The sequence below is a fragment of the Styela clava genome, chromosome 7, assembly GCF_964204865.1.
Source record: "Styela clava chromosome 7, kaStyClav1.hap1.2, whole genome shotgun sequence".
Taxonomy (NCBI): Eukaryota; Metazoa; Chordata; class Ascidiacea; order Stolidobranchia; family Styelidae; genus Styela; species Styela clava.
The window spans coordinates 9,579,623-9,602,064 of record NC_135256.1 but is presented as its reverse complement, the minus strand read 5'-3'; the positions used below and the strand labels follow the sequence as shown (position 1 = coordinate 9,602,064).

The 22,442-nt window shown below is 36.2% G+C and overlaps 2 protein-coding genes across 5 annotated transcripts; both read left to right on the top strand.

Moving 5' to 3' along the window:
• Window positions 1-2,859: 2,859 nt before the first annotated feature.
• LOC120329098 (uncharacterized) lies at window positions 2,860-11,599 on the top strand. Of its 4 annotated transcripts, XM_039395721.2 has the most exons (5): window positions 2,967-2,988; window positions 3,190-3,286; window positions 9,449-9,626; window positions 10,324-10,470; window positions 10,920-11,599. In XM_039395721.2, exons 3-5 carry the CDS (start codon window positions 9,473-9,475, stop codon window positions 11,093-11,095), a joined length of 477 nt encoding a protein of 158 aa, XP_039251655.1. In that variant the 5' UTR covers window positions 2,967-2,988; window positions 3,190-3,286; window positions 9,449-9,472; the 3' UTR covers window positions 11,096-11,599. The 4 variants fall into 4 exon arrangements, with proteins under 4 accessions (XP_039251657.1, XP_039251655.1, XP_039251658.1 ...); XM_039395723.2 differs by lacking the exon at window positions 3,190-3,286 and having other exon boundaries at window positions 2,860-2,988; XM_039395724.2 differs by lacking the exons at window positions 2,967-2,988; window positions 3,190-3,286 and adding an exon at window positions 4,688-4,879.
• A 5,240-nt stretch (window positions 11,600-16,839) lies between these two features.
• LOC144425099 (uncharacterized) lies at window positions 16,840-17,853 on the top strand. The gene has a single exon (XM_078114397.1). The coding sequence runs from the start codon at window positions 16,840-16,842 to the stop codon at window positions 17,851-17,853; it is 1,014 nt and encodes a 337-aa protein (XP_077970523.1).
• Window positions 17,854-22,442: the final 4,589 nt, after the last annotated feature.

Below are 22,442 nucleotides of genomic sequence, written 5' to 3'. Positions count from 1 at the left end.
TATTTGCATCCCGGTGCCACTTGCGGCATTTCCATATATTACATTAATAGGAACGATTACACAAATAATTTTTCCTTGGCGAACATACACGAAATGCAACGAATAATAACGATAAAATCGTGGAAAATGATTTTGAAAGAAAAGTAACATTATCAGATATCAGACATCAAGTTGCGATATAATGTTTATGCACAAAAGCAATCTTACATGTAGCATCGGTGAGAGATGTGCATAAAGTTCTTCATTTTTGTGTATCAATGTTAATAAAATTAAATTTCTTTTAACGTCCCTCCATACTCGTATTATTACTAGTGATTGCGTCCTGAGTTTGTGAAGTTTGAAAAACTCTTGTATATAACACTTCTTTTGAGAGGGCACAGAAAAACAACACGTAACCTTTTCGGCGCAGTGGTAAAATTCATTTTATGAGTGTTTTACAGAGAGAAAAGAATTGGATCGCAGTCGACAATTTACATGCATTTCTTTCGCTGATTCGGCAATTTCGTTATCATTGGATGGTTTGGTCGACCAAAAAATGAATATTGTGCTGGGATATCTTTTTAGGCTACATTCTTCCGATTCTCTACAATTAGCAATTCCTCATTAAAAAACTATGAATAATAAATAATTTTGTTCATCATTTATTGCTGAATCTTCGGCGATCGCTAGTCAATTAGCAGAGACGATGCGTAAGGAACATATTTTAAATACCGGTAGAAGGGTATTCCGTTTCTATAGGGAAAGAGGAGTTAATTTCAGCGCCAACAAATAACTTATCCTAAACACGAATAAAAGTCTGTCCCTAATAAATTGCGTGAAGGTGATAATATAGAACAAAAACGCTTTGATGAGATGACTGTAAAACAAGGTTTGTTACTCCAAACACAAGTTAGAACACTCATATTTAGAAAAAATTTCAAAAACAAAGGTTAGGGACCTTACACAATATGTTCACAAAGAGGAACTTGAAATTCCGAATTTGAAATTAAAGAAAACCTAAGTTAATATTTGCGACAGACAATATGATTATAAAATTCCGCGAAAAAACGATGTTGGACAATGAATTAACAAACACTTTCAAGATTTTTTGTGTTAATGGAGCAAAATTCTGTATCCCAGAATGACATACGGCGTCCGTGAAGCTTAGCCACGATAAACGGAATATTCGTTTTTCGACCGACGTCTTCACAGCTTCACAATTTTTTTCCTGTGTATTCTATCAATCAACTATAGCGAATTGTGTTCTGCAAACAGCCGGGATGCAAAATATTTCCGTCCAGTGATATGCTCGCAAATATTTTCTATATTAATATTATACCATCGCATATCAAACGCAAAGAAAAATAGTTGCAACGTAGAAGTCGGTGGTCTCAAGCAATGTTCCCTCTAATTTTTTGTAGTATGTGTGGCAGAAATTTTAGTGTGTGCGCGCTTTTTTGGAAATGACTGATATTTGTGCAAAAACCAATGAAGAAATTTCGGCGTTCTAACCGGGTAATAAGTGGGTCAACAACAAACTTTCTCAACCTGCCAACCGAGCACATTGTTACATTACATCGAAATACGTTTGTGCGCAGTAAATCTATTCGTGTGCGCACCCTCTGAAAGCTGTGTGCGCGCGCACACGCGCACACCTTAGAGGGAACACTGGTCTCAAGTCTGTGTTCGATTTATCGTGAATACATAGTTATCATTATGTATCTCAAAATTTCTGGGAGTGACATGACCTTTTAATTAACATTTGTGGTTGCAATACAATGCCTTCAATACAACAAAATTCTTTGTATTTTATGTGAATTTGTTGATTTCGCAAATCTGTGAAACGCTGTTAAAACTATGCCGCTAGTGGTGTGTTTGTATCACAACTTTCCGAATGACACGGGTAGAGTACACGGCAAACGTTCGCTTTCAATTTGTGTTTTTAGTGAGACATTTTTGCAGTAGCAAATCGTGCACTTGACCACATGACCACTCTCGTTCTTAAAATGCGCGTCGCATTCCAACTTCGGGCAGACGCACTCATAATAAGGCCACATGTAGTTCAATAATAATTGCACGGGCCATTTAACATGACAGTTATGTTCTAGTTTTGCTTCACTGATTACAGATTAATTACCAAACAAACAATACCCTCACACCAAACTTCCACAATTATTAGAATACCGTAATGAAACCGTTGTTTCAACCACGCATGGCCCGCGGGCCACGGGTTGGACGACCCTGAATACCAACTTTCTTCGACTTATTTCATCTTTAGGTACTGATAATTAATTAATTAAATCAATTGGTCCATCAGTTAGAAATGTGGTGACGTTTTCGCAACAGCATTTTTGCAAAACGATCCATATATACATTTCTTGTCCACTAAGCAATTTCAAAAATAGAGTGGTGACGAATCAACCAGATATACCTTCAGCGACAATCAATATTCCTAGCTTTTCAGAACAAAAAAATATCAAAGCGAATGTAAATTAAATGCCGAAATCTACTAATCCTATGTATAAAAAGGTTAAAAGCTGTGATGTGATAATAAAATCGCTATATTCAATCGACCGACATCATCAATAAAAGACAAAACATAAAGTCCGCGATTCAGTTTTTCCTTGTTCCATCGCTTTGTTTAAATGTGACAAAAACTATGTTTTGTGGTAGTATGTACGCCATTTTGTAAGTCTAATAGTTTCAAACTAATATATTCAATCGGGATAAACACAAATTTGTTTTTCATCGCAACAATGCAATTGTTCGTTTGTAAATATTCGCAGATGTAATGTTCTGTGTTGATAAACAATCGATAATTGAATTAGTGGTGTTTAATTTACAGTAATTAGCTTAGATTTTGGAATTTAACATGTTTACACACTACCGGCTCTCTAACGCATTTCCTCTGCCTTTTCTGACAGTCTTGAAATATATCAACAAAAACAACAGCCTGGCACGAAGGATGTCCTAAGTCGTAAAATAACTACAGATGTGAGATTTACTAAGGTATGAATGATATTCATTTGGCTATTACTATTAATAAATATGTACGGTAAAGTGCGCCAAAATAAACAATAACCAATATCATCTTCGCAATTATATATAAACAATTCAAAAACGAGTCGTGATTCTCATAAAAATTCTTTTATATGCAGTGTACGAATGATTCAAAAAAAAACTTTTTCAATGTCTAAAATGTTTCTATAGTAGGACTAGAATTACATGGGAATACAGTAGGATTTTCTATGTACCACAAGTTTCACGTCTGTCGTCGCATTGGAGCAACTCGGACTACCTTTATTTTGTAAGTACACTGCACATCTACAATAATAATAATCGATACGCAGGACTGAAATGCCTAAGAAAAACGCCTATGGCACACCTTCAACGTGATAACCAACGGAACAAAATTGTTAGTATTGGTCGTGAATATCGGGCAACGTATAATGCTGAGCGGAAGCGCGGACGACTTTAATTTAATATATCTGTTATTACTCAGAATAATTCAAGAGAAATGTCAAAAAAGAGAAGAGCGTAGAATTTCCATAAGTTTTGGGGTTTGGAAATTAATTCATTGCATGGGTTTTCGTGTAGAACTAGATAAAATTACGGGAAAAAGTCAAGTTCTAACAATAATGAGGAGGCGCCAACATAATCTAGCGGAGATACAACATCCAATTTCTAATACGTGAATTTATTTTGAATGAATTCATTCTCAATATTAACTTCATATTAACCAGGCAGTCCTGACGTCGATGTCGACTCGCAAGGTCCGAATGTCATTCGTCATATTTCTGTGGGCGGAAATGAAGACGAAGTGAAGGTTTAAAATTCTTAGTATTTTGGGTGTGCGTCATCTTCAAAATTCGTACCGATCATGCGCCATGCATGTATGATGAGCTCTATGAGTTTTCCAAACTCGAATGACCGATTCGTTGCTATTTCGAGACACTGTACTAGTCACGCGAAACACCTGGTCGTAAAACATACGTCTAAGTTGCCTTGTTTGGGCTTCAGCGAGCAACATTACTTTAACTCGGCCCATTAACAAGAGATTAAAAAAATGAGAGGGCGTTTAGTTTTGCAGTAAACGACAAGTGATAAATGGTTTATTTTAATGCAAAGTTTGGCAACTCTCACGAAGAAGGAAATACATTTATAGATGGACGCCTTGAAAACGCGAAGCAATCCATTTTTGCCAGGTCAAAATAAAGTCTTTAGTAAAACAAAATATACCTTGACGGATTATCGCAGAGAGAGATCGTCAACAATCAAACTGTCGGCATTAGGCAGTCGATAAAGTATACTGATATTAGCTATCGAACCAGGAAATAAATATGATGCGCACTTTCCCGTGTGATCTAATATAATTATCTAAGCATTTCAGTCACGGCGGGTTTACTAATTGTGAACAATAGATGCACCGTGCTTATAGTGCGTTCATTTTAAGGGACTCAGTGATAGGCAAATGGTAGACTATTTATATTTTGACAATGATATCCTTTGTTTGCTGATGTTAAATGTAGGTAATCGGGAAATGCGGTTCTATGTCGCATAAGCTCACAATGAATTAAGTGATTTGTTCTTTTTGAAGCGAATATGAATGTATGTAAGCACTATAGTTAAATTAAAATGAATGCTACAGTACCAGGTGAAGGCTATTACATTTATATAATCTACCTTTTCTGTACGATATAGAACTTCCGCTGAGTAATATGCAACGGAGGTGTCACTTCATTGTGAGCTCTTTATAGCTTTAACCTGGAGTAAACAGGCTCCTGGCTTGGCACAGCTCCGACTATCAGAAAAGGTCATGCTTTGTCGAGATAGATCTAATTGTTTTCAAACTGAAGCTGGAAATAAGTAGATTAGTCTACCATAGCGAGCGGTTAAGCAGGTAAAACATGATTTTTCTATTTGAAGTAAAAAGCATGAGAGTGAGTTTATATCGTAATAATTTGAATCGGCAATTTTGTCACACATCCCTATCTTCTGGTTCTATAAGAAACAGAAACTGACTTAGTAGTGTTAATGTCCAATTTCACGATATTTTGTACCCCTTTTCATTCTTCTGTTGTCAGGAAGGTTGGTATGTTGTTTTGTGTTTTAAGAGTTTTTGAGTTTACGATACCAACAATTATGCGAACGTGGCGTGTCACGCGACAAGAATGTTTCAAAAACTTTAGCACGTATTTCGAGTTGTGCAACCCTGCTTAGACCATGAATCTACTAACTTTAGTTTTTGAATTTGTTTTGTTTTTGAATATTCAATTTACTTTGTGTGAGTATCTGGGATGTATTGGACAAGAATTAGACGGATTTATACCTCGGATCTCTATCATTCTATGTTCACCATCATCGTTTATCTTCTGATCTACACTATATAAATAGTACGGATTTTGAATTTTTAACAAGACTTTGTTAAAACTGCAATAGTTCGCAGCTGCAAAATACCCTTATTCCAGTGCAAGGCGCACACCAATTCCCATGGGATTCGCGGATCTACTCGGCATTTCATTTTTTATTATTTCTATTATTTTTTCACGAAAGCAAGAAAATCATATCATTTTGAATGTTATTAAAAATTTATAACTTTGTAACGAAAAACGTGTTTTGAATCAATAATTCCTACAGATAAATTCGTTGCTTCCACGTTCCTCAAACGTTTGAAGCAAATTTCTAGTCGTTCAGAAGATCTGAGGACAAATCATTTGCTATAAAATAACTGAGTCTATACATCTACAGCCGAATAAAGATTTCGTTTAGATGAAACATATCTGAAGTTGAACTAGGAAAATACTTCAAGTGTGTGTTGTAGCAAGTATATTATTATATAAAGCTATTATCCTGGCAAGGTTCGCTAGTCTGACAATATTATTTTCGAAAGTCAGTAGGAAGTGCATGTTTGCGACTTGTCTTTAGCAGCATTTCACGAATACATCGCAGTAAAATTTTGAATGGCTTTCAGAGATAAAATACTTTTAACAGAAAAAGAACACCAGTGTCCAATTAATTAAATATTTGTCATAAATACCGCTTGTGTTATTTTTGGGAGTTTCAGTTTTTGTTTATAAATTCTGGTCTAATATTTACTTATGTTATCGCCCGCGATTGACCTCAACATCTTTATTTTAGCTTAAATTGTATTAAGTGCTACATAACCATATTGAGATTTCAGCATCTATACGCACAATTCTATAGTATTAAATCGTTTCTTAATTGTATGGGAGTTTCAACTATCTAAGAAATTTTTGTGACGACACTTGTACTTTCAATAATATGTAGGTGTATTTACGTCAACACACTCTTATGCAAAATAACAATTATAAAAAGAGTAGTAATTAGATTCTTTTGAAAAGCCTGTAAATGTGATTGCTATATGTTTTTGTAATATTATACATCGTCGTAAATATATTTAGAAATTCCTAATGCAAATAACATACTTTAGTGTCGATCAGTCAAAAGTTATGCTACATTGAGATATAGGTTTTTAATGTTGCTAAATTGAATATAATTAATAGAATTGAAGGTAGTTCAGTTTTAATGGAATATTCGTGGTTTCTAAATGTTATTTTTCTTGTTTGTCGAACTCTCGTTTAGTTGCCCTTGTTCATTTTAGAATCAGGGTGTCCAATTTTGCTTATAAAATCATAATTAACATGGGCGACAACGTTGAGGTATGTTCTTGTAATTTGCGCCACTGGATAGCACAAAAATAATCTGTCTGTCGAGTAACACGATCAACTTTGCAAGCAAAGGTAATTTTACCTAATGTTTTGGTATATGAAGATATTATGCTATCAATATTGCCTTCCTGCCATCTGCATGCATATTATAAAACCACATTAAACTATTTTACAGAAACCAATATCAAAAAAATAACACTTAATTCTTATCTCTGGCGTTATCACAAGATATATCAAGTTCAAATATATGATCAAAGCCTGTCTGCGTATGTTAAATTGCAACGTCATATGGATAGAAATCGGGCACGGCGGTATCTCACTGTAATAATACTGTATCATATATTTAATTCGTTTAAATATTATGCGCGATAAGCTCAATTTCAAAGTTATTTTGTTTAAAATTCGACAACCGGTAATTTTTTTTTATTTTGCTATATCAGTTACGTCAAATTAATTTAACGCGTTACTCAAATAAAGTCTTTGGTGGAATTTTGTGGGTGTGAGGTTGCAACACCAAGCGAGACAAAAAAATCATTTTGTACCAGTCGTAGATCAGGAGATTGGGGTGTTACTTCAGACATCACGGGATATATAGTTTGTCATAAAGCGAGGTCGTTATACAAGGATTAGGCATTTAACTCGAAATAAATTCTATTTCGTATAAGTTAAATAAGCCTGCAGCTAGGAAAGTCTTAACTTTAGTGCTACAATGACTCGTAGATGACTGAATTGTTTGGTAGATTAGTTTTCAATTCGCGCTGGTTAAGCATTGTTTCACATAGCATTTTATATTAATGTACAATTGTTTGATATATTAATCTATTAATGTACATATTAATGTACAATTGAGCTCACAAAAAGTTCGTTTTAAAATTTAGGAAGAATCGCCGTAAAATCCTGATCCGACGTTTGATTCTGAGTTTAGAAAATTCAAATTTTAAGTTTAATCTAAGCCTTCTGACTTGCTTACCGTTTATCAACATAAGGCTTTTCTACAAGACCGCGAGCTCAGTTACTGTTTATTTTGATAACATGTAACTTTACCACCAAGTGTAATAATTCCTTTGAAAGAAGAATTCGTCTGGTATATGTAATATGGTATCCACTTGGATAGAGTTATTACGATTACTTTAAATATTGTGATCAAACCAAACATCTATATGTTTGGAGCAATTTATATGAGTGAATAGAATTTAAGATGATAATTATTTAAAACGTTGAAATATATGAGGGGAAATCTAGTGGAACCGGTAGCTCATATTGACAATATTATCAATTATGGACTTTTGTGTGAGTTTCTTTACAATTTAGCTTTGTTTTTCGTATTCTTTGTAACTTAACATTGTACTAACTACTTCAGTTGCCAATGTGAGTATAGAAACTAATATATTTTAGTTTTACGCAAAGTTGATTTATTCTAGTTACAAAACCGACAAGAAATACAACAACAGCAAAAAATTGATATGATATTTTTGATGTAATAAATATTTCCACTGTTCACGTAAGGGCGGAACGAATAAACTTTTCTCATTATTCCCATACATTTTGTTAGCCCAAAACACCTGGACTTCCTGATAAATTTAGCTGGCAATTAACGTGATTTCGAGGAATATAAAATAGACTAAAATGCCACGCTGTTCAAATTTAATCCGGGCCATGTTTAGTAAAAATATTTCACAAAAGTAAAAGTGAAGCCAAGAGTTCAGTGAGTGGAAAATGTATAATATTTGCCTCGGGATATTTGTGATTGCCTACGCAGAAATCATAAATAGATTAAATTCTTATTGTCTGTTACTAAAAGCTTTTAGCAAGATACTGAAAGCTTCAAATGGACTATCGGTCAGAACAATATTCAAAAAGTCAATAAATTACTCGGTTGGATTAATGCGATAGTGCAAATTTGAAGCAAATACGTTTGTTTACTTGACATTATAATGAGACCCACAATATTTGACGGTATTTTAATTCTATTTATACTATTTATCAAGACGCATCAATTCTCTTCAATGTTGATTTTAAAGGTTTTGAAACTGTTATAATAAAGAATTATAGTCCATGGCAATGCGTTATAAATTCTGTCTTAATTTACTAATTCGTTTAATAGGATTAAAGTCCAGTTCGTCATAGGAAGGCACGATTTTTATCGGACATTTAATGTTGGATCATCCACAATAACAGTTGATTAAGAAAAATAGTAGCATAGCTCCCATAGTAGCACATTAAAGTGAAACTTTTTCAATTTTTTATATGCTTATTCTATTTTGATTAAACGAGAATGAGTCATATTGTCAGGCGTCACCTTTTAGCGTATTCGAAAATATTAGTCAACTTCGGTTTTCCCAACTCGCCTTTTCGTTAAAATTTTTGAATTATTAACCATATATATATATATTTTTATCTTAATGATGAGAATCTCAGAAAAAGCTGAATATTTGTCTTGCTCAGTTTTTGCAAAGATGTTTCGCTAACTTGCGACTCGTAACAGTCTGTTTGTGAGTTAGAATTTGTCTACTGTTTAGAGCAGTTTTATGACTAACTTTAACGTTTAGTTTATCTTTTCAAATATCATAATATGAATTTGAGTCGGTTCAAACTTGAAATATGAAAGGGAAAAAATTAATTCATATAAATGATGCAAGAAATCCACTTTAAATAGTAATAAACTACTGAAGATGATTTATTGGGTCATTTCAAGTTAATTTTGAGCCTCCTTCATGGATATCATGTTCTTGAGATCAAGCCATTTTTTACTTTATAAATCACCTAATATCTTTTCGCAGATTGTAAATAAAAATACCTAAAACATGGGTATTTTATCTGTGATAGCAACATTATTGTGCTTGGCTGGTATTGGATTCGGAGTAGTTGCTTTGGCCACAACTTCTTGGATTAATCCAGGTGTCGGTCTTTTTCAGACATGTGTCACCTTTATAACGCAACGTTGTGACATCACAATAGGTAAGAATAAATTATTAGAAATCCAAAATTGTGCATGCGAATTTGGGTATGTAAGGTTATAATAATATAAATGGGTACTCCCGTAGTATGTGTACCAGGTTAGGGTTAGGCCATAGTTTTATTCCGATTTTCTTTATTTTAGATATATTACGAGTTCGGGAACTGTCTGTATTAGCCAAGTGAATATACCATCTGTCTAAGCCTAAGGTTTCAGTCCTATTACACAACTTGATGTAAAATAGGCGAACAAAATTAGTTTCCTCCATATTGGTACACATACTTCTGCGGCGCATATAAATGTTTATCAGAGATAAGAGAAATAAATATCTATAAAATAACAATCAACATTGAAATTTATTCTCATTACGCAAGAAGTTAGAATATTATCAGGTTAACCAAACAGGTCAAGTTAGCCAAACTTGACTGGATGGCGTTTTTCTCGCATAAAACTGATCTTTCTTATCGCATCTCCTCTTTTCAGTGATAACCAGGAAAATTCTATACTTAATTCTTACATAAAACACTCTCCTTTTTTTATCTATGCCTGAAAAAGGTACGAAAATTATTCATCTAGAGAGCTTGTATATCTCATAGCATTTGTTTTGTAGTAAAGTATATGACATTATACTAACCCAATCGTAGTAATCCCACAGCATATTGCTGTAGCTTATATAATATCCTTCTCTAATCATTGCAGGAGACGATATCATTGTTATGGTCGTTGCCTGCTTGATATGTATAGGATTATTCTTGAGTATCCCGGCCGTTCTCCTGCTGTTTGTTGATATTCTAAGGACAAATAAAAGAAAAGTATTGGCAGCTGGAGCGCTTTTGGTAATCGCAGGTACGTATCTATAAAGACTAGTACTAGTCTTTGTTGTTTTTCTGATCAATTATTAAAATGAAATAAAAGCAAACATAGAACGAAACACAGCAGTTTAGGTTATACCCATAAATTGGAGTACCACGAGCGTTGCTAAGATTTGTAACGAATACAAAATCGACTTGAGCGGAAACAGTCTTCTGAAATCTGATACTGTTATATTCGGTCATTATCACGTTTTCTGGTGAAGTGAGGCAACAATGTACAGATTGTAATTGTACAACAATGTACTATATAATACCCTTAGGCTTAGACTACTCGATTCATACAACTCTCTAATGAACAATAGTCCAATAACATTCATCGCGGTTAAAATCGAACTAATATTTCTATTGGGATTACCTTCACATAGTTATAATGCTGTTTTTTTTAAGGTTCAGCAATTAAACATTGATAATAATTTTATACAGGAATACTCATAGCTGCTGGATCAACCACCTACACCGTACTACGGAAACCAAATAATTTTGCTGCAGCCCTAGGACTGGAAGATTTTGGATACAGCTATTATATGTCTTGGGGCAGTTGTGGCTCCATATTTCTAGCTGGGATTTTTGCATTTGCTGCAAGTGCTGCTGCAAAATGAGATATATTACTATTTTAATATGAAACGATGATTGATTGTTACGAGTCGTCGCCATTGGCCTAAATGAATTTCTTTCTGCAGTTGATCAATGTAAATATATATATATATACCAGATTAATTCACCTAAGTATTGACATTTGGGCATTTCTGCCATGATATTTATGAAATTCAGTTTGAAAGTTCAATGGAGTTATTGGGCACATTTGTTTGGGGCAAAATTAAAACGCCATCGGCAAGCACAATTTCATAAAAATGTTTGTGTTCGCTCCCCTTAGCATTCGATACGCAGTATACAAGCTCGCTGGACCTAACTAAACGTCGTTAAGTTTAAGTAGTCTGGTAACTCGTGTGATCAAAGTGTTCTTTGATAGTAAAGGGCTAATTCTCTCACGGAGTGTGGGCCTCCAATTATACCTTTTTATTTTGAACTTTACTAATTTATTGCACTGTACTGTGTTTTTCTCTCTTTTTCTTTTTGAAATATACGAATGTATTGCAACATTACACCTGTGCTGACCTTATTCGGATTATTGGACTATGCTTGGGGCAATGTGGGGTTGAGGGAACTTTCCTACTGGGGAATGAAAAATGTACAGGTCGCCAATAGCAATAGCCAATGAAATACCAGTTGGAACAACAGACTTAGAAAAAGGAATCCTTCATCATCTTCATTACAGTAATGTGAGTAATTTTTCAAATGAGCATTGAAACGTCGGTAATATGATCGCAATTCCCGTGTTGCAGATTTTGTTGGTATTGAAAACGGGAGCTGTGAGCCACGTCTTTGACGTGTATTGTAATACGTTTCGATAAATGAAAGTTGACACATGTACTGGTCCAGTTCAAAAATCACGCCTCTACTGAAGATGTCGGTAATTCGTGTTGATAAACTGTCCTCATTACAACCAGATCAATGAATTTCAAAAATCACGCCTCTACTGAAGCTGTCGGTAATTCGTGTTGATAACCTGTCCTCATTACAACCAGATCAATGAATTTCTATATCGGTATTTAACCTTTCATCAAACGCGGTCATCATGGTTGCTGCATTATCAGTATACACAAACAATAAACGAACAAAAAAGATGTGTGTAAATTGTGCAGTATAAGATTCACTATTATCAATATTAAATATAGAGGAAAAGTAAACCATTTCCAATTCTGATCTAGTCCACATGCAATAATTCTTTCATATACTAAAAGATATGTTTGTCTTGCAGACCAAAATCAACCTGAAATTGCACATTCTGTAACTTGTGCCATATTTCGAAGCAATTTCTGAAACTGAAGTTTTGTCAATTTTCCTTGTTTTAGAATAGAACGACACACTGTTTGTTGTGTTATTGTGTAATTATATACCTTGTGAGACGACCACGTCTATAACCCTGTTTACTTATCGATCTTAAGATCGGTAAGTATATTGATAGGTATTTGTCTGTATGTATGTATGTCTGTCTGTGTGTCTGTGTGTCTGTTAGATGCACGCGATATCTCACGAAAGCGAGATTGAATCTGCTCCAGATTTTACATGTGCATTCATCTTATCTCGGACCAGAAGCCTATTGATTTTGGGCGAATTATGTCGTATAATTAGCGAGTTATCAATCAATTATTGATATAGTGATCTAGATTTTTGTAAAGCGAGAGAATTTTGAAACCCGCCGAGTGTGTGTGTGCGATGCGCAGTGCGCAAGTTACAAGAGCGGATGAATCGAAACTGCAGTTTCTGTTTTGGGGGATCCCCTAACTATCGATCGATAAGTCTTCGGTTTCCAACCGATATTCTCGTTTATTCTGTTCGCCCATATTTATTCTTACCACTTGAGTCACTAGTGAGCAGCTGTGTAACATTCTCTTTCTGCTGGTTTGTCAGACTGCCGGCAGTGTAGATATTTCCTCTGTGTATTAGGTTATTATTATAGTGTTTTAATGCCGTAAATCTATGTAATTCTTGTTGTAAAATGATATTAGTAGTACAGGTTTACTATTTCTCCAGTTTGGCATAGCTCTGTTCACTAGTTAGCTTGTATTTAACACTTCCGTAACTAGTCTATCTTCGCAGTTTATTTCCTGTGTGATTTCCGTATTTCTATGCGTATTTCAATGTCTATTACGTGTTTGTCGATAAGATAGGATTTGTGTTGTATCTTTAGTGTCATACTAGTTATTCTTGTATATCTAGGTATGTTTTACCCGGTTTTTAGTATCCCATTATAAGTAAATAGTTCATGACTGTGACGTCATAGACCAATTCCGTATCTTGTGTTTCGTATGTATCGTACGGTATTTGTACTGTGTTTTTCATGTTTTTATTTGTTTATTGTATTTCTTATTGGAGTATTTGGTTGTATTAAGTTCTCACAGGTGTATAATTAATCTAGTTAGTTAACTTGGTTACTCTGCTGTATTTGGAACCGCAAGAAGATTACTTTGTGATCGACATCTATAGCAATTACAACGTCCAAGAAGCTGGCAGAAAGAACCTGAGTGGTGATATCAATTTTGGTACGCCACATATACGAATTTTTGGCGAGCACGCCAGGATATATTATTCGAAACAGGGACTATTAAGACTAAGCCGATTAGGTAGGCTAGTCTGTGACGGATAATATTTGGATAATATTGGACAGATAATTGCCGATATTTTTTTTACTACTGCGTTTGCCTGATATTTTGGAAAAATGGTTAAGAGAAGAAAGATTGTACCGGCACCAAAGGAAGCAAAGGAGAATGAACTTTTGCATCTGCAAATACAGGTATTGAAAGCGAAACTTAAAGATTCCGAGGAAATGCAAGAGGATATGGACAGCCGTTTGCAGCTGATGGACAGTCGTATAGAACAGATTGGAACTCAGCTGGAATCGGTTGAACTCCAGAATTCAAAAATGGGCTCACAAATTTTCAGCATGCTGCAAGATATTTCTGGCAAGATAGAAACAGGAAAAGTTGCTGATCCCGAGGAAACCCAGCCCATGTCACATGAACCAGATGTCAGTCTGATCACTTCAACACCAGCAGCGGTTGTTCCTAAATTACTACCTATTCTCAAGGATGATGAAATTTCAGATTTTGGGTCTGAAGATGGACAGCCAGAAGGAAAGCGGAACGCATTCTCACAGACAATGGAAGTAAAATTTTCGGAGGAAGCTCACGTGAGTAATTTTGTACCTGTGGTCCCTTTTCTGAGTACTAATGGTAAAGAGGGCTCTAATACTGTCAAAAAACAACCCAGGGCTAATCCGAAAATGGTTTCAGTGGCTACACAATCAGCTCCTCCAGTGAGCGCTAGCAGTGTCCTGAATGCCAGTGTTAATCGTAGTGTTCTCAATAGCACAGCTAATGCTACGATGATGACAAGAAATGCCAAAAAGCCGATGTATTTCGATGGGTCCACTGTCATGGCGTGGCCTAGTTATTTATGCCATTTTCAATTGGTTTCTAGTTATAATCAGTGGAATGATGACACTGCAGGGTTAGAATTGGCTACTTGCATGACAGGGCAGGCTCTTAATGTGTTGAAAGATTTACCCGAAATGAAACGTACTAGCTATCGTGATATTGTGGCTCATTTTAATCATTTCTTTAAACCTGCCGGAAATGAGAGTTCATACCGTACTACATTTCACTGTCGTAGGATTAAGCCAAATGAAGCGCCACGGGATTATGGTAACAAGTTGAAAGAGCTTGTTATTCTGGTTTACCCAAATCTTGATATTGCTGGTCAGGATGATATTTTGAAATCGCAGTTTCTCGCCGGTTTAACCGATGAAAGCATGATCAAACATGTTACCATGCAACAGCCTGATAATTTTGAAAGTACCGCGTATTGCGGCAGTGAAACAGAGTAATCCTGGTAATGCAGCTAACCAGCAAAACGACTTATCTTTCGAAGGCAGTATTGGCGAGCGCATTTTAGCAAAACTGGATGAGATACTAGGACATGTGGCGCCACGCTCTAACAACAATCGCAACTTTGCTGGTACACCACGCAACCCGTGTCCTCGATGTGGTAAACATGGTCATTGGGGTAGGGATTGCAAAGCATGTTTTAATTGCAAGCAGACTAGTCATCTTAAACGGGATTGTCCACATCTCCAGAATCCTGTTGATCCTGCAACATCTGCTTCTTCTTCGACCGCAAATTTAAACGACACTCAGCGGACTTGAGGTCCTCAGTGCCCGCTGAATTATTACTTGATGACGGACCAACAAACCAGAATATAGACCTGAATATTTGTTCCATTCAATATGACAATAGTTGGCATGCGAAGGTACTTGTAAACAATCAACCGTTCAATTTTCTTGTAGATAGTGGTGCTATGACTACTCTTATTGACATTTCCATCTTTGAGGCTATAGGTGGGAAGGAAGCACAATTGGCACCGCTCGAAGAATCTCTTGTTGCAGTGGGAGGGCATGATTTATCACCACTGGGTACATTGGAGGTTGATTTATCGATTGATTTGTTTGTATCACGACGCACTGTGATTGTTGCCAACTTAGGCATGACTAATGGTATTTTAGGCATGGATTATCTCCGAGAACATGACTGTGTTCTTTACTTATCATCGGGACACATGATGATAGGGGGTCATGAAATCAAACTGTTTACTGAAAAGTCTGTACCGTGTTGTCGTGTAACCGTTCGGGAAGATGTTACGATACCGCCATATTCTAAGGTTGTTATCCCTGCACAACTTAGTCATCCATGGCCGAAAAACATCTTGTCTGATGTTGCTGCTCTTGTTGAACCGCTGAATTCTTCTTTCCTCGCTGATGGCGTTCAGCTGATCTCTTCTGTGGTGGATCCTGGATAGTCTACTGTTCCGATTCTAGCGATCAACCAGAAAGGCAGACAACTTAAGATCAGGGCTGAAACTTTGCTTGGTATTGCACACCCTCAACTAGTAGCACAGATTCAAGTTGACGAATCCGATATTCGGGTTATAGCTTCTGAATTACCAGAACATCTACATGACATGGTCAATTCCTCTGAGGATCTAACCCCGAATTAACGTGAACAGTTGGTAAATTTGATTTCCGAATTCCATGATGTATTTGTAGGGCCAAATGGTGAACTTGGCCGTACTTCAGTAGCAAAGCATAGGATCATCACAACCACACCACAGCCGATTCGGCAGGCTCCTCGTCGAATGGGGTGGGCGCGTAGGAAGATAGCCGAAAAAGCTGTTGATAATATGCTGGCTCAGGGTGTCATAGAACCCAGCGATTCTCCATATTCTTCTCCCATTGTCCTAGTTCCCAAAAAGGATGGTTCTACCAGATTTTGCGTGGATTTTAGATTGCTTAATGACGTCACATACAAAGACGCATATCCCTTGCCGCGTATTGAGGATATCATTGAGTCCTTAAACGGAGCCCAATGGTTCTCAACTCTTGATCTCGCAAGCGGATATTGGCAAGTGGAGATTGACCCTGCAGACCGCGAAAAGACAGCATTCAGCATCCCAGGCCGTGGACATTTTCACTTTGTAGTGATGCCATTCGGTTTAGCGAATGCTCCCGCGACATTCGAACGGATGATGGACAATATCCTTGGTGATCTCCTGTGGAACGGGTGTTTCAATTTTCTTGATGATGTTTTGGCTCATGGTAGTGATTTCTCAATGGCACTCTCAAATCTTCGGGAAGTTTTTATAAGACTTCGCCGTGCCGGTTCGCTGTTTGATTAAGATCACGCAGGTTCTAGTCTAAAATAGCATAACTCTATACTCAAATTAAATATGAACCCACCAAGACCACCATCAAGAGAGAAAACACCTTCCAAGACCAAAAAGGTGCATGCTAAAACTACAACAAAATGTGCTGATAAAGAGGAGCAACTGCAATCTGGGAAAACTGGAGGACCCCTAAACATGTCTACTACATCTGATCTATCTCAGCACAGCGAGATTGTGAGTGGGATTCTCCCCCTGATAACAAAAAATATAATAAATGGCATCACCCTACAACTTCCAGCTATGATAGGGCAGTGCCTTGACGACAACTACGACTTTTCAGATAACTCGGACATTCTGACACCCTTAACACCGAATATCCAGGAAATACTCAGTGACCTAAGCCAGTCAATGCGAGTAATAAGATCTGAATTGACTGAAATTAAAGAGAGCCAAACATTTCATACCAAAATGTATGACGACCTAGCAACAAAGAACAAAATATTGGAAAAACAAGCATCCGAGAACAAAAAGACCATTGTAAATCTCCTTGATCGCATATACGATCTTGAGGATGATTTGTATTATGTTTCTGAAAAGTTAGAGGATCAAGAAAGAAGAGGCCGACTTGAAAATCTGGAGTTCCATGGAGTCCCTGTCACTGAAAATGAAAACACAGATGGAATAGTCTGCAGCATAGCTAAGATGATCGGTGTTAATATCCAAGAAAACGACATCTCTGGGTCGCATAGAATGCCAACAGGAGCTGGAGAAAATAGAACTCCTGCTATTATTGCCAAGTTCATCCACCGCAAAAACAAAATTAAGATATTTGAAAAAAGGAAATTCTTGCGTACTATAAAATCAAGTGATAACTTTCAAGAACCATCAAAAATATTCATAGCAGAAAACCTAACCGCTCTGAACAAAGACCTGTACTTCAGAGCTAGAGCTGCAAAAAACAGTTGTGGATATAGATTTATCTGGACTTCAAATGGGAAAGTATTTGTCAAAAAGAACAGTGACGTAAGAAACTCTCTAAATATAAGATGCGAAGAAGATCTCGCTAAAATCAAATAATCATTATGTGAGTGTAACTTATTATCTATTCCAGTATGACTAATATTGATTTAACATGTCATTTATGTAGTAGATTAATAACATCAGATCAAAATGTGAAATATGTGGCGAACAATTCCATTCTGAATGTACCCAGGTTTCTGTGTCGGCAACCCAAGCTCAGTCATATTTGTGCCAAAAGTGTTTAACACCGCCTTTTCAATCATGTCAAAATCTTCATAGTGCTTTTGCCCGTAATTTCAAAGTGCTAAATGAAATAAGTGGTTGTGATTGTGAAAATTTAGAAGTTTTCAATCTTAATTTCATTAGTAGGTCCATGCCAAAGAATAGTCTTATTGCTTTCCATTTAAATATCAGATCCCTTCAAAAAAATCATGATGAGCTTGTTAACCTATTGGCTGAACTTATTACACCTCCGCAGCTCATTGCAATATCTGAAACGAAGCTTGGGCCAACTCCCACTTCAAACATATCATTATGCAATTACGAATTCATCCATAAACCTTCCAAAACTTCTGCTGGGGGAGTAGGGCTATATGTTAGTCAAGACCTCAATTTCTCTGAGATTCATGAATATGACCTAGGGCATCCTGACTGTGAAGATCTGTGGATAAACCTAAAACTAAATTCGACCATTTCATTCATAATTGGAATAATCTATAAACACCCAAGGAAAGATATTATCAAATTTACTGCAACTATTTCCAATGTTTTAGAGAAGTTGAACAAAGACAAAAAATTGTTTATTTTATTAGGAGACTGGAACATTGACTTATTAAGTCAATCATCAGATTTGACCACTATGAAGTACATAGATATGCATCTTGCTAATTTATCGTTACCCCTAATTACAAAGCCAACAAGAGTAACTCGAACTTCAAGTACTCTGATCGATAATATTTTCACTAACGCTATAAATTATAATCTGTCTAGCTTTGTCATCTTAAGCGATATCAGTGATCACTATGCACAACTTTGCACAGTTTCTGCTCCTGTTGTTATAAAAAGTCAAAAACAAGTATTTAGGCGTGATATGAGACACTTCTCCATTGATAACTATAGATTTGATCTAGAAACTTCTTTCCTCCCTATGTCGAGCTGCCAAATTACGCATGATAATTTAAACATTTTATTTGATTCATTTGTAGAAATAATTAAATCAACAATTGATGCCAATGCACCAATGAAACCACTGAGTCGGCGTGAGACTAGACTTCTAGCCAAACCCTGGTTAACCAAGGGAATTCGCACTTCAATTAAAAAAAAACGTAAAATGCACAAAACTCACTTCAAAAATGGTAACAATATGCAACATAGATTGTATATAAGTTATAGCCACTTACTTTCGGTTTTGATAGCCAAGGCAAAAAAATTGTATTACTTTGATAAATTCAAACTAGTCAGTGGTGACATTAAATCCACATGGAATTTAATTGGCCGACTAGTCAACATAAAAAAAACGAAAACCCCAATAAATTCAATCAAAGCCCTAAGAACGGATAGTGGGTTCAAAGTAAGCGATCCAGGTGCGATTGCTAACTATTTTAATAATTATTTCATCTCTATAGGCCCTAAACTTTCTGAGAAAATCTCCTACATTGAGGGATCATTTCTGAGTAATCTTAGGAACCCTATCAAAGAATCTTTTTTTCTTAGGCCCACAACTTTCAACAAAACGTATAGTACTATAGCAAGTTTACCAGAAGGTAAAGCAGTCGGTTATGATAATATACCCACCAAATTTTTAAAATATGCTGCTGACTTAGTTTCCCCAATCCTCTGTAATTTTTTTAATGCTTCTATAGAACATGGAATTTTCCCTAATAGTTTGAAAATCGCCAAAGTATCACCTGTTTATAAGAGTGGCGATAGGGAAAGTACATCTAATTATCGCCCAATATCAGTCCTTTCTACATTGACTATGGTCTTCGAAAAACTTTTACATGCTAGACTAACACAATTCATAGAGCGACATAGTATTATAAACAAATCTCAGTTTGGATTCCAGAAGAGGCACTCTACTAATCATGCAATTATAGATATGATGACTTACTTTTATGACCGGTTAGAGAGAAGGGAATACGTTAGTGCCATATTTCTCGACCTGAAAAAAGCGTTCGATACCGTTGATCATAGCATACTAATCAGAAAAATGAGTCACTATGGGTTTCGCGGTCATGCGTTAAAATTTCTCCAGAACTATTTGAGTTCTCGCCAGCAGTAGGCTTGCACGTAATTTACGGAATTACGTAATTATTTGGAGTTACGGAAGGGAAGTTACGAATTACGTAAAGTCGTAATTATTGCATTGAAACGAGCTTTCTTCAAAGCAGTCAATTTCGTCGATTGCGAAAAATGAAAGCTCAACAAGTAGAAGAAGTTAGAGTTCCGGTATTCGCAGCCGTTTTTCTCTCTCTTGCTACGTAGGTGAAGGAAGGCATGCCGCGTTGCCATTTACTAACCTATTATCAACTTATCTGGCGTGGCCAATGTAAATTATTAGTTAGTTAATGGGGGAAGAACTGAGTAGGGTCGTTTGACGTCAACACACCTGGTTTTAACTTCTCCCGCAACTTAACTATAGATAAGGGATAGAATTGTGTTGAGACCGATTGACGCCAACACACCTGGTTTCAACTTCTCCCGCAACTTAATCGTAGATAAGGGATAGCATTGCGTTGAGACCGATTGACGCCAACACACCTGGTTTCAACTTCTCTCGCATCTTATCTAGCATGGCCATGGCCAATGTACATAATAACCGTAGATAGGGGGAAGAATTGTGTTAAGACCGATGGACGCTAACACGCCCGGTTTCAACTTCTTCGGGTGAAATGACTAATGAACGCAGGAGATCAATCTATCAAACATGGCCTATCAAACATTTGTATCCATTTTATTTATTATTTACTTGTTCCAGTTTTCCGTTACTTATGATATATATGTTCCGTTTCTATTTTATATTCACGCGTTTGAATAGTGGGAATTCCCCGCCAAGTGTGGATTAGCAATGCTTAACCATTCTTTATTGTTAATATCAACACTTGATATATGAACATGGAATATTATATTGTTTTTGGCTGTTTCATTTCAGACTTGCGGTATAAACAGGAAAATATCCATAACCTTTCAACACGACGATCTTGTGAAATTTAACGAAGAGCTTTCGCGACGAATTGGAACCAAATAAGCGAAAAGAGCGATTGATCACTCGCGCCAATACCTCGCCGTGATAATTAATGTCGCGCTTATCAAATAGCAATTTGACGACAAAAGAGAGATTGCGTAATGAACCAAAACGACGGATTCCTCGCGGACCGTTGAAAATTTAACTGCTATCATATATAATCAAATATGAGCCTGTGTGTTTATTCTGTGCGAGATCCATTTTCTATTACAAAATCTTGATGTTCTGTTAACGGTTTTATCTTATATATCAGTCCGGACTTGGCCTTGCTCATGATGTTTTTCACAATTCCTCTCAATATTTCGGCCATATATGATTAACTGTCTTACCAAATGCTTCCAAAAATATCCGTATACCAGTGTCGGTAATGATAAAATAAAATTGATCGCATAAAAATGGGACGGTTAATTTGCGAAGGTGATAAAGAAAAACCAAAGCTAACACAAAAGATAAAAATCAGAATAAAATTAATTTGAATTCACTCCTTGATAGTTGTCTTTAACATCTGCCGCCGGCGTGTAGTACTGCCAAGAATATGAAAACCCAACTTCAATGTCCCATTCGGAAAAAAAGTGGATTCAATGGGTTGTTACGATAGGTTTAAATGCGTGGAAAAATATCGCAATTACGGGGTCATTACGTAATTGATTTTGCCGTAATTACGGAATTGATTTTTGTCAATTACGTGCAAGCCTAGCCAGCAGTGTGTAAAAATCGGATCAAGTTGCTCCGAACTTGCAACTGTACAATGTGGAATTCCGCAAGGCTCGATAATTGGCCCATTGATGTTCCTCCTTTTTGTCAATGATCTTCCTGACGCGACTAAATTGCTTGTCAAACTCTTTGCTGATGATACTGGATTGTTCGCAAGTTCAGCTTCATTAGTTGATTTGGAATTGCATATGAACTGTGAAATGCAAAAAATTGCACATTGGATGACCAGTAATAAGCTCACAATGAATATTGAAAAGTCAAAATGCTTATTGATTAGTCCCAAAAATAAAGAAAAAAATAAAACTCTGTTTCATGTTAGCATTGATAAAGCTCAGCTAGAAAATATCAACTCTTATAAATACCGTGGCATCTATATTGATGACCAATTAAAATGGGCCACACATATTAACTACATCGCTGGAAAGGTGGCCCGTGCTTCCGGAATATTATTTACACTCAGAAAATTTCTTACCATGCCAGCTCTTCGAATGGTCTATTTTTCACTTTTCCAGTCATATGTACAGTATGGTATTATGTCATGGGGTAGCGCTTCGACAACTCTCCTTAGAAGATTGGAGGTGTTGCAAAATAAAGCCGTCCGAGCTGTATGTAATGCACCATTTCGGTCTAGACTTGACCCTTTATACCACAGATGCAGCATAGTTAAACTTGGTCATATTCATGAAAT

What these genes read in the sequence shown, in the direction of transcription:
- LOC120329098 (XM_039395723.2), top strand. Translation starts at nt 9,473, where the DNA reads ATGGGTATTTTATCTGTGATAGCAACATTATTGTGCTTGGCTGGTATT. An exon ending in ACGTTGTGACATCACAATAG is followed by an intron (nt 9,627 to 10,323) that starts GTAAGAATAAAT and finishes TAATCATTGCAG; the next exon opens with GAGACGATATCATTGTTATG. An exon ending in AGCGCTTTTGGTAATCGCAG is followed by an intron (nt 10,471 to 10,919) that starts GTACGTATCTAT and finishes AATTTTATACAG; the next exon opens with GAATACTCATAGCTGCTGGA.
- LOC144425099 (XM_078114397.1), top strand. Translation starts at nt 16,840, where the DNA reads ATGAACCCACCAAGACCACCATCAAGAGAGAAAACACCTTCCAAGACC.